The sequence below is a fragment of the Sturnus vulgaris genome, chromosome Z (genome assembly GCF_052056855.1).
Source record: "Sturnus vulgaris isolate bStuVul1 chromosome Z, bStuVul1.hap1, whole genome shotgun sequence".
Lineage (NCBI taxonomy): Eukaryota > Metazoa > Chordata > Aves > Passeriformes > Sturnidae > Sturnus > Sturnus vulgaris.
Window position 1 is genome coordinate 80,346,714 of NC_142283.1, and position 12,848 is coordinate 80,359,561.

At 49.6% G+C, this 12,848-nt stretch overlaps 1 protein-coding gene across 3 annotated transcripts in view; it reads right to left on the reverse strand.

The window, feature by feature from the left end:
* The window catches only part of ZBTB7C (zinc finger and BTB domain containing 7C), a 151,919-nt gene that overhangs the window by 8,061 nt on the left and 131,010 nt on the right, over window positions 1–12,848 (reverse strand). For all 3 annotated transcript variants that reach the window (XM_014894877.2, XM_088156167.1, XM_014894878.2), the window contains one exon: window positions 3,880–5,073. In XM_014894877.2, coding sequence (XP_014750363.1) covers window positions 3,880–5,073 — 1,194 coding nt within the window. The remainder of the gene's footprint in view (window positions 1–3,879; window positions 5,074–12,848) is intronic.

The following is a 12,848-nucleotide window of genomic DNA, read 5'->3' on the forward strand; positions in this document are numbered from 1 at the left end:
AAAACTTGCAAGGCACTGCCTCTAAACTAGTTTTTGCCACCCAGCCCGTGTGCATACTGAAACAGTTTTTGGTGACATGCCCAGCAGCACCGTGAGGAATGCAGCCCTGGGCTGGGCATCCCTGCACACCAGTCCCTCAGGATCAAGGATGCAAAGGAGTATCCCCAGCAGGAGAGTCACATCTTCACCAGATGATGCTTTATTGCTTTTGGGAGACTGGTCCCAGCCTGGTCCTGCACCTACGGATTTTTCAGGGAGATGTGATAAAAAGGCATCTCTCAGTCCCTGTGCCAAGCTCAGGGCAACTTCCCACTCCGGCGTTTTTAAAGCTGGTGCTACCCCAAGGTTTTCACAAGGGTGCATTTCCTCTGGAAGGGCTGGGATCAGTGTTCAGCAGCAGACAAAGCAGCAGCAGGGAGAATTTCACCCCGAGCGCAGGAGAAGTCGCGCGTGGATGAGCGCAGGGACTCGTACTGCAAAGTGGGGGGAAATGTTAATAAAAAGCAGAGCTGCCAACCCCACCTATAATTTAATTTAAACCCCTGTATGTAATGTTTAACCTAGCAGGATCGCTTTTCCTAATAAACACGCTGCGTGCCAGGACTGCATAATGTAAATACAGGCAAAGCTCTTCTCAGGCTATTACCCATCTCCGGCAGCAGACGGGGAGAAACCCAATCCTCCCAATCCTCCCTGCCCCAGCAGCATCTCCGGGGAATGCAGGGGAGGTTTGTGGCTCCACCTGGAGCTGCTCAGAGGCTGGGGGAGTGAGGTGCTCCGTGGTGAAGCACCCCAGGGGGATGTGGCACGGGGAACACGAGCTGGGAGCTGGGCTGGAGGCTCGCTCCGACGGAGATCCACGCTCCGTGTGTGTGAATAACCTTAATGCAATTGCATTAGGAGAGCGATTAGGGCTCTGCGAGCTGTCACAACACAAATAATAGGAACAAATAATGTTAACCTTTCCAGCTGGAACAGTATCTCCTTGAGCACTCTGGGGTTGTCTTGGTGGGAAAGCTGAAATAGTTGCAGCTTTCTCCGGCGTTCTAGCAGGGTAGAATGGCAGACTAGAAGCTGAGCAGCCTTTGTTTAAGGAAAAAATAATTAATGAGCCGTTAAATGAAGTCCTGCTTCCTGCCATCAGATGTCCGTGGGCAGCAGGAGGGGCAGATCCAGGTGCATGTAGGGTCCTTACTGGGAGATGTGAGATCCCACTGATGTGGAGAGGAAGGGATCTGCTGGGGAGGTTGGGGCACTCCTCACCCAGGAAAATATATCTTCTCCTTCTCCCCAGTAGGTTTTCTCCTCCACAGTTCCTTCACAGTGCAGAAGTAATGCAAAGGGACTGATTCATACCGAAATTCCATTTGGGAATCTCTGCTTCTCTGCTTCCCTGCACCCTCACTCCCAGGGGACCCCAAAAGGGACCATCTGAGCTTGCAGCTCCCCAGTGAAGGCACCGTGGGTGCAAGTCCAGTGCTCTCCGAAGGCATGGAATTCCCTCCCCCATGAGAGCAAAACACATAATGCAAGTGGCAGCACTCAGGAAATCCCAGTAGAAATCTCTTTCTACAACTCTATCACTCCACTTTGCTTAAAAATACACTTCTTCCTAAAAGAGAGCTCATACACCAGAATAAGGATGAAAACAGCTAAGAAAACCCCACCCCAGACCAAACCAATTAGCTGCACACTATTCAAAATCCTTCCAAACACATTTAAAAGCAAATCAATATTTTAAGATATCCACTTTGCTCAGGGTGTTTAAGAAGGAAAAGACCCTCCAGCACCCAGCTCTTCATGGGGTGACCCACAAGATCAGTTTTCATCAGTGGTGTTGGGAGACTGCACTGTTGGGTAAGTCCCAGTATTTTGATTTTTTTGCCTTGGATGAAGTCCCCCTGCCCCTGTGCTCTGTATTCAAAAGCTGCTGAGCACATGGGGGATGTTGAAACTATCAGATTTAGTCCTGCATTAGTAATGGGTCTTGCTAGACCAGCTCTGTGTGGAGTTTTTAACCCCTATCACATTGATATAACCTGTCTGGCTTAGGATCAGTACCAGCATCTGTGCCTCAGTTTCCCCACTAAGTGAACAATGCTGCCCTTGCCTGTAAAGGACTTTGAGTGCCCTCTGGGAGGGCTCAGCTCTATTATTCCTGTTACAGGGGAGGGGTCAGTGATGGATCTGGCCAGGCTATTTCCTCATCAGCAATTAGCACCCACAGCAGCACACACAAGAGAGTGACCAAAGGATGGGGCTGGCCAGGCTGTGTCTCCAGTCCGAGATGCCACCACGCTCACAGAGACAACAGCCCAGTGCTGACCTGGGGATGCAGCACCAGCAGGAGCCAGATCCAAATTCCTGCAGGCAGGAATTATCACCACGCAGTGGCCTTTCCCCTGCAAATACCAGGGTGAGCTGGCTCACGTCGCACATGCCCGCCTGAGGCACGATGCTCCCCGCATTATAATATGCTGTCTGCTGCGCTAATGGAGGGGAGCATGGAAATTTATTTTCAGGTCAAATTCTCATCATCTGCATATCTTCCATTCGAATATTATCATAGGGACAGGAGAAGAAAAGACAGGCTGAATGCAGGAGCACCCCAGGTGTCCGGCCATTGTCAGAAGCTCGCCTCTGCCTACTGTGCAGATTATTTTCCTCTGGTTTTCTCACCCCAGCTTAATAGGGCTCTCTCTCTCACATGCAGCCAGAAGCTGAAATACCATGCTCTTGTCAGAAAGCTTTATTATTATGGTAAAGATTGTTCTCATTAGATATTAATTATACTCAGCAAGAGCAGGTCCAGGAATCTATTTGTCTCTGCTCACCGATTAAATTTGCCCAGCTTTGCAGAGCACGGTTTCAGCCTGGAACATTAGATTTACACAGCTAAATACAACTTGGCAAGAGAAGTTGCAGCTGCCCCATCTCTGGAAGCGTCCCAGGGCAGGTTGGACGGGGCTTGGAGCAATCTGGAATAGCGGAAGGTGCCCCTGCCCATGGCTGGGGGTGGAACTAGATGAACTCTTTAAAATCATTTCCAACCCAAACCATTCCAAGATTTTGTGAGTCCAACTGTTCCCTCAATGCTGTCAAGTCCACCAAACCATGTCCCCAGGTGTCACATCTACACATCTTTTAAATTCCTCCAGGGATGGGGACTCCTCCACTGCCCTGGACAGACTGTTACAGTGCTTTGCATGAAGAAATTGTTCCTAATATCCAATCCAAATCTCTGCTGGTGAAGGATGTTTCCCCTTGTCCTGTCATTTGTTATTTTGGGGAAGAGACCAAGACCCCAACTGCACTACTAACACATAATAATTAGGGCCACTCCAGCCCTAAAAAGCCCAGATACTGTCATGTCCAAACATGTGCAACTTGGCTGTGGTCTATACTGATGCCAAAATGTGCAAACCCAATCTAATTACATCCTGTGGCTAAATGGCCCTCCCAACTCAATGCATCTCTCAGCACATTAGAGATGAAGCTTCCTTGGCTGTTTGACCATCTGTTTTCCAGCTCACTCTGGTCCCACTGTGGTGAACTCTGGTGGGGTTGAAAATATCCTGTTACTTATTTAAGCTTTTGTCCAGCAAGGGATGGATACAGTGAGCTGTGGATGTCATCCACAACCCACAAAAAGCAGTAGATTCTTTTTCTTCCTCCACCCTCCCTTCCTCTCTTTTTATTTTTTTTTCCAAAGGGATAGAGATCATGCCCTGCTCTCTTCCCTACTTTCATTCTGGGGGAAAAAAAAGCTCTGACGAGTTTTCCCTGATGAGTAGCTGAGAAATAAGTCATGGGTTTATGATGTGGCCCCTCCAGCCACCACCTCACTCCCCACACACAGCAGAGGTGACCAACACACACCTGGTAAAGCGAACTTCACAGATATTGCACATATAGGGCTTCTCCCCCGTGTGGGTCCTCATGTGCCTGGGCAGCTTGCCGGCTCCCATGATGACTTTGTTACAGATGGGACACTGCTGGGATGCCTTAGGCTTTATTTTCCTTTCTTCCTCCAGGGGCCACGGGGGAAAAACTCCACCAAACTGGGTAGCGCTTAAGAAATTGAGATAAGCGCTGTAGTCAGTCTCTGCCTTAATATGCCCTAAGGGAGCTGCTGGGGTGTTGGCAAACATGTCCTTGAAGAAGTCATTAGGGAAAGGAGGCGGAGGCAAGTCTTCCTTCTCCTCCTCTTCCTTGATCTTCCTCTTTTTGATCACCAGATCCAAAGGGCCGTTGTCTACTTGTGGCTCCTCAAGTTGAGGGAAGGAGTTAAAGTCGCCGTTCCACAGATGAGGGAAGAAGCTGGGGGCGAAAGGAGACAGAGCTGGCCTCCTTTCTGGGATGTTTGCCTTAGGGTACAAGTTTTCGCTCAGCAAGGACTCTATGGAGAAGTCTCGTATCATGCCCAAGTGTCCAGAGGAGTTACTGGCTGGGAAGTGATTTGGAAAATCTTTAGGCGCTTCTGTATAAGCTTCTTCGGTAAGATCGGACTCAGAAGGGCTTTGGTGGCAGCTTACTTCTTGTACATCACCTAGGTTCTCCTGATTGACAAAATCTTCCACTTCCTCCTCTTCCTCCTCCTCCTCATCTTCATCTTCATCTTCATCATCGTCATCGTCCTCTTTGTCATCCTCCTCCTCGGCCTCTCTGTCGGGCTCCATGATTTCAAGGCAGACGTTGATGATGCTCTGGATCTCCAGCATCTTGGCGGCGCTGAGGATGTGCTTGACGTTTGAGGTGGTGATGGTGAGAGTTGAGGTGTAGGCAAACTCGAGGATGGCAGAAAGTGCTTCAGGCTTGACAAAGTCAATCTCGTAAACATAGGGCTGGTCCGTTAAAGTGCCGGTAGTGAAGAGTTTTTTGAAGTACTTGCTGCATGCAGCCAGGACGGAGCGGTGGGTGCGGTACTCCTGGTCCTGCACGATGAGGATGACATCGCACAGGAGCCCGTCGTGCCGCTGCTCGTTCAAACCACACAGCACCTCGCTGCTGTGGTTCGGGAATGGGATCCCGATAAGATCTTCAATGCCATTGGCCATATTCTCATTTAGTGCCCTAGGATGAAGCACAGACAGCAGAGCGTTAGCAGGGGATTCCCAATGGATAATGCCAAAACAATGCTGCCTTCTCCCAGAGTCCCTCCCTCCTCTACCTCACCTGCCATCACCTCCTGCTTGCACTGTCTCAGTGCATCTCTAGGCCACCTTCAGCTCCTTCCAGATTCTCTATGACTGAACTTTTGCTTCCTTCCCCACCTCTTCATCTCCTCGTCCTCATCCTTCCTGATTCCCACAGTGCTCACCTTTTCACAACCACCACAAGCTCCCTCTTCTCTTTCACACCCCTCCCCCAGGAACCTTGTGCAATGACTACCCCCCATCACACTTCTACATCCTCCTGGAGCCAACATTGTTCCAGGCACACGTTGGATTTGCCCTGCCAGGAGCTATGTGGGAAAGTGTGATGCTGTATTGCTTCACACTGCCAAGAGCCAGCACCTACACTGCTTGAAGAAGATGAGCCAGGGAGTGCCCATCTCATTTACGTGCTTGTTTTGGGGACTGGTACAATTGGACATCCCAGACAGGAGGGTCACAGCTTCCTGCTGCAGCAGGAGAGAGATCCTTATGGATCTTCAGTTCTGCTACTTCATGCCCGGAAGCTGTGACATGTCACCTCACATGGGGACGTATCCCACGTAGGGATATCTTCTTGAGGGATCTGGGAATGGGGAGGAAAGCAGGGATTTGTGTCAGAGTGTGCACCTAAACGCCCGGAGGAAGACAACAAGGTAGCAAGGACCTGACCAGACACAGACTGTTGTCTGCTATCTCTTCCCAAGAGCTGAGCTTTCTCCATTCCCAATTCTGCTTGGACTTGTCAGCATGGTATCAAAATGCCCTGTGCATCTGGCAGACATCTTCCCCTGCTAGAGCAGCTTTAGCTTCAAAGGAAAACTCGGAAGCAAAAAAGCCCACACCCAAGAGGAAAACCTGATTTTTATTTTTTTTTTGCCATTTTTTAATCTGTAAGATGTTTCCTCTTTCACATGGCTCCAGCAGCCCTTCCACATGAGAAATCCCAGGAAAGGAAAGCGATTTCCTCCAGCAGGCGACGAATACATTAATCCCCTCACAGACAGAATACATCAAACAGACAGAATAACTTTGAATACACTAACCCTTGGAAACCCCCAGGACACAGAGCATGTGTTCAGGCAGTGTCACCTCTACCAGCCCTGGCCCTGCTGCAGGTAGACACTTGGTTCACAGCCGAGGGACAGAGCACTTAATCTCCAGGAGAGCTCAGGGCACGTGAAAGCAAAACTGCAGCCCCACTCCATCTCTTCTGCAAGGCTGACACCACCAGGCAGGTTCCCCTGCTCACACCACCCCACCTCCACAGTTCTCCTAAGATCCACTGCCATATCCTGGGTGTCCTTCCCTGCTCAGTTTCTGGCTCTGTTGATTCCAAAACTCCTTCCAAAGCACGAGTGGGGACCTGGTTTACCTCAGCTGGCTCCCACCCTCCCAGCTGCCTCGGGGATGGAAAGAGCCTGGTCTGATGGAGGCTGTCCATGAAAACCTGTGCTTCTCCTTGGCCAGCAACCCTTGGGGAAGCCTGGGGGCCCCATAGAGGGGGATCAGACTCTGCAGGAAACGTTCCCGTGGGAAAAGAAATGCTGTCTCCCTTCTCCTCCCTCCCCAGAGAGACCTTGCAGGTATCTCCCCCACACCTAATCAGCACTGCCAAAAACGGGTGTGTGGGAGAGTGAAGGTCTCTGAGGATGGTGCAGCCTAGAGGGAAGTGATGGACCACAGGCCTGCAGGGATAAACAGAGATAGAGGACAGCTGTCCACGGCCAGTGAAGCCTCACAGGGGCTGGAGGGCACCTGCAACCATGGGAAGCCCTCACCTGCCACCTCCCCTTGCCCAGAGCTGGGCAGAGGGACCAGGAATTCCACCCAGCTCCAGCCACCGACATTTTCAGTGGAGGGAGGATGCTCCAGCCCCACATCCCACGGTGTGCCCATTACCTCCACGCTAATTACATCTGTTGTCTGAAACAAATTGATTCATTACAGTGTGCTCTGCTTAACCATGTTAACCAGCAACGCTCCTCTGCGATCCCAACCAGCTCCGTATCAAATCCTCCTTGAAAATCTCCAATAAATGACAGTAAATCCAATACCTTCTCCAAATGGAGTGTAAGATAATAAATAACCCCTGAGCAAGGGAGGAAAAGACAGCTTCCTTTCTAGGGCTTTGTATCCCGAATAATAAGCGTGAGCAATTAAATTTCTATTGCTGGTTTTATCATCTACTCATTTATTTTTGTTTGGAAGGAGCCTGAGTGTTAAAGGAGCTTCTTGCATGAAGGAACGTGTCTTCCTATTTTGATCTTTCACTGCCAGATCACGCTAAGTGCCAAAAATCAGAACAGCAGAATACTGGACTACCCTGAGAAATGTTTTTATACAGGGTTTTTTCTGGACACTAAGCTTCATTCTCCTTAATTAGTGGATTATTCGCTTGACAGCAAGAAAAATTAGAATTGGGAGATTGGTGTGTGACTATAAACATAGTTACATATAATTTCTACGTATAAAATATATTTTAAAATTATGGGGTGTTGGTGGAAATCAGCTGTTTTTCCTTTCTTATCCCCCCCTGGTCCTCCTGAGATGTGGCTCTGTTAACTGCAGCGTTTAGGCAAGCCGATAACTTTACAGGATGCTGGCAAAATTGAAGGTGATTCATGTCATTTAAACCGGGGGTGAGGGGGGGAGAGGGAGAGAAACAGCCCATTCATTTGCATACATTTGCATTTTTTAAACTCTCAGGGTGGTTTGACAGCTCTGGAGCTCAGCGAGCTTGAGAAATGACCTTATGGTTCCCATGCCCCCGGGGAGGTTGATGGCCAGAGGCTGGAAGTGTGCTGAGGCTGACGTTTTCCTTCCTTCCCCTCCCTCCTCTCCCTCCTGCTGCACTCCCCCCTTCCCATACCCAAGCCAAGGGTGGGGTCCTCAATAATAACAGGCTCAAAAATAGCATCTGATGGTGACAAATGTCACCAGTGCACGCACACGCACACACACACACACATACACATGCAAATGCTGGGCAGACGACACGGAGTTAAACAGCGAAATCCCATTTTATAATAGAAAATTACAGCATTGTTAAAATAAACTGGAGGGAGATGGTGGAAAGGGTGGAGGGCACCTAAAATAAACGTATTTTGCAGATGACGCTGCGAAACATTGCATTTATGGTCACGCTTAAAACTCATTCATTACTTTCCTGCCAAGAAAAGCCCCACTTATAAAAAAATGATGGTGGGATACTGCACTGCTTCCCCCACATTCTACCAACAGATTCAAACACCTGAAGCTGCAACAGGAAAAAAAAAAAGGGGTTGGGTGAGCTAAGCTTTGTCCCCTTTTTGGATGAAAAATGCCAGATACAAGCCAGGGACTACAGCAATGTCATAAACCACCTGCAACGTGCACTCCCTGGGTGACCCAAAGCTCATCCAGGCACTCTGCTGCTCAAAAATCCCTTCTATTTTTTTTTTTTTCCTAATAATCTTTTTTCTCCAACCCCCTTCACTTTAATACTGAAGGATCCCAGCATCTCCAAATCAGCAATGTAAAACTGAAATATCAGAGAGAGGCAAAATGCTCGTTTTAGCACCGTGGCATGTAAAAACCAGAAGTACACTCAACAGATTATAAAGACATATGCACAGAAAATAGATAAAGCAAACTACTGTTGCCTCTACTCGTTTGTAGGGGTGGAAATGGAGCAGTGACAGAGCTCACTGGAAAGATGTGCCAGCCCTGGGGAGGGACAGGATCCTGCCTCCGGGTCTCAGCGTTGCTCAATGGCAGAAGCAAGAGACCTGTGACCTGTGAGGGCTCTTCACCAGCACTTCCCTTTCCCATCTCCTTCCTCAGCCCCGGTGACAACGCCCTGAAAAGCCCTTGGAGGAGATAAAGGCTGCCAAGGAGAGCCCAGGCTTGTGCAAGGTGTGGCTGCTGGTTCAGGGCTGTGTCAGGGATGGGGGAATGTCCCCTTCCCATCCACGGGGACAGTGTTTCATGACCTGAGCCTCGGCTGGGAGATGGCAATTTTGGCCTTCCATTGTATGTTGGCACATAGTATAACTGCTGTAGCATCCAGCGTTTCAGTATTTTAATACTCTAATATTTTAATATATTAATATCTCAGTACATTAATATTTTATTATTTGTGTATTTTAGATATTTATAATTTTGCATTAATATTGTATATATTCATATTTTATGTGTTTTTATTTTGTATTTTGATATTTGCATCGAGATTTTTCTCAGCATCTCCCTTTAAAATGTACATTGCTTGGCCTTCTCTTTGCTATGATTTTCCCTCAGGAAAGTGCTGGCTCCTGACTGCGTTTCTTTTTTTCTGTGCCTACAGTGACTCTCTGTGGGAGTGCCCCCCCAAAGATATGGGGGTGCCCCAGGGCAAGCAGGGGATGCAAAGCAGCTGCCCCCCCATGCCAGGCTCATTCTGCATTCAGCACAGCAGAGGAAGGAGCCTGAGGCTCTGGCTGATCTCTGCCTGCTCCTGGTGTCAAAATGTCATTTTTCCAGGCAAAACAAGGTGTCTCCAGTTTTTCCCTTCACCCAGCCTGTGTGTGTAGAGGGATTCAAGGTGCAAGGCCAGGGGCAAGGCTTGGGGTTGAACATCCCTGACCACTGCTCGCCCACCCCAGCCAGCTGCTCCCCCTCCCTGCTCCTGAGCATCCCTCCGTCCGTGCTGACACAAAACCCCTGGAGGAATTCCAGCTTTACCCCTGAAGCATGAGACCACCCAGCAAAGCCCAAAGGTGTCAGAACCAGGCTTTGGGGTGCTGAGCATGCCAGGCCACCCCAGCCTGCTGACCCTGTCAGGAGAGGGAGTCAGAGAACCACAGAATGAATTTCAGAATGGTTTGGGCTGGAAAGGACCTTCAAGTTTATCTCCTTCCACCCCCTGATATGGGCAGGGTTACTTTCCACTATCCCAGGTTGCTCCAAGCCCCTTCCAACCCGGCCTTGGACACTTCTAAGGATGGGAGAGTCAGCAGGAGATCTCAACACCTTTCCTCACTCTGATTTATTTTCTACCACCACCTCCCCGGCCCGGGGCACTCAGCACCCTGAGGCTCAGGTGATTTGGCTCTGCTGCTCTGCTACCTGCACCTCTTTCCCAATCTCTGCTCCAGGCTGCAGGAGCAGAGGCAGCAGCCAGGGTGGGCTGGCTGCTCTCCCTCTGCATCCACCCATGGTCCTGTCTGTGCAGACCTGCCTGCCACATCCATCAGCCCATAAATATATCTGGGTTATTCCCCCCCCACCCCAGTTTTATTTGTGCTTCTTCATAATGAGGCAATTAAGATGTGCATGTGAGATCACCGTAATCTGTCAAAATATTACAGCTACTTTCATTGGGATATGCTGGCCAGTGATTGATAACTCCTGCTCCTGCTACCTGGTGGAAAAACACTGGCACAGGTTGCCCAGAGAAGAAGTGGCTGCCCCTGGATTCCTGGAAGTTCCCAAGACCAGGTTGGACGGGGCTTGGGGCAACCTGGGACAGTGAAAGGTGTCACATTGGACACAATGGTCACTTCAAACCCAAACCAAACCAGGATTCCATTCTGGTGGCACAGGGATGCTGAGGCTCTGTTCCTGCATCCACCACCTGCTTCACGACCTTGAGCAAGTCCCTTGTGCAAATGTCCCTGAGGAAAGCCACCCACACTGACACCCCATTCTAAGCCAGCCCCACAGGGACAACCCCACTGCCTTGGCCAAGCACTTCACTCCAGCTTGGAAGACCAAGAAAGACTTGGGATCCCCAAATGCCTGTTTGATGGTAGGCAGAGAGGCGTGATTATCTTTTTATTTGAAAAAGAAGCAAGGTATAAAACCTAAAAAAGGTAAATATTGCCTTTATATTTATTCCTTACTATAGGGGCACACCTCCCCTCTGAACATCTTGTCTCCAGAAGAACATGTTATTAAACCACCCACCCCAGCAGCAAGCGTTTCTGCCCTCCAGCAGGAAGGTGGGGCAGAGAGCTCCTCTCCTTTCAATCACTTCCCTGGGATGCCTGGAACGGTGAGGAAAACGTGGTGACATCAACTGCTGCCTCCCTCGCAAGGAAATCACCAGGGCTCTGAGGGACACCATCCCCTCTGCAGACCCAGAGCTGGTTCTGTGGGAGGGAACCACCTCACAGCAACACCACCAGGGTTTTACTGGCATCTGCTCCAGCCTCCAGGAACTGCGACCAGTCTGGGAGACAGGGGGTTGAGCTGGGAAAGTTGGGGGTGTTTGGCTTTTAATTGAGCTCGTCTGCACGAAAATGAGGGTCTCGCCAAAAACTCATGGGCTTTGCTTGGATCTGGACAGAGCAGAAGAGGGAAGACGTTTCCAAAGTCATGCTTTGACGAGGAAGGATGCACAGAAGGTGGCATTCTCCTTGGAAGAAGCTCTGGCAGCATGGATGGGGTGCAGAGGTGGCACCACCCCACATATCTCGTGGCAAGGGAGCAGCTCTGTAAGTGGAACAGGTCAGCACAATTTAAAGGGATGCTCTGTAGGACACCAGTGGCAGAGGCCAAGCAGAGTGCCCACGATGCTGACACAGCTGGAGACCTCCCTCTGATGCCAGGAGCAGAGGGGTGGCCAAGGAGCCCAGCCCTCCACAGGACACACGAGATGGAAGAGCCCCAGAAGTCGAGCATGGTTTGATCACGTAATTAAAGTGGTTAGGCTTCAGGGAGTGAAATCACAGGGGTGACCTTCACCCTGGTATTTCTTCATTACTTACTGAACTTGTCAGTATTCATACTAATCTCTGAACAAAATCCTTGGGCATACAAGGATTCATCCTTACCAACATCTGGCAGGCAAGTTGAGCCCATGTGAACTATTTATATTTGCACATACTATATAAAACTGACCTTTTTTCAGCTGGAACTACTAGCTTCCTATAAGCAGGCTACAAAAAAAGCCATACTCACTGAAGTCCCATCAGGGAGTCCAAAATAAAAGGTGCTTTAGAAACATCTGCAGAGTTTCCAGTGATCTCAGCAATCCCTCCTCTTCCCTGTTTTCCAAAATCCAGGCAGCAGTTTATGCAGCCAAGCAGATCTGGGGCACATCAGTACTGGAGATCTGCTGGATATCTCTGGTACAACACCACTTGGGCAGCTCCACAAGGACTATTTGCTTAGGAAGGTGGTGACAGGTGCCACTCATTTACCCACCAGGATTCCCAAAGCAGCTCCTGTGCCCTGTGTGAATTCATCCCAGGGAATTTTTAAAGACTCCTTACACATCACAGCAAATATACACCTGTCAACAAATCCATCCCTGCAGGTTAATTCCTGCTACCCAGAGCCTACATGAAGTACTCTGTACTTCATCAACTTTGTTTACATACTGATATGATCTGCAAAATTGCAAATAATGAATCAAACCACCCTCAGTGTGCTGAACATTTGGGTGCTGCTGGTTGTAATGGGAATTTGCTGCTGCTCCCTGACCACCAGGACCTGACCTCGGTCCATATAAGGGCGAGATTTTCTGTCCTCAGCTCCTCTCTGGGGAGGAACTTGTGGCTCAGGTTGAGCTCTTGGGTGGCACATGGTGATGAACAGGCTGAGCTCATGGCAGGGTGCTGGAACTACCTGATCTTAAAGGTCCCTTCCAACCCAAACCACTCTGTGATTCTGTGATCACATCACCAAGTCCCATGCCACTCCCATCTCCTCGGAACCAGTTCTCAGCCCCAG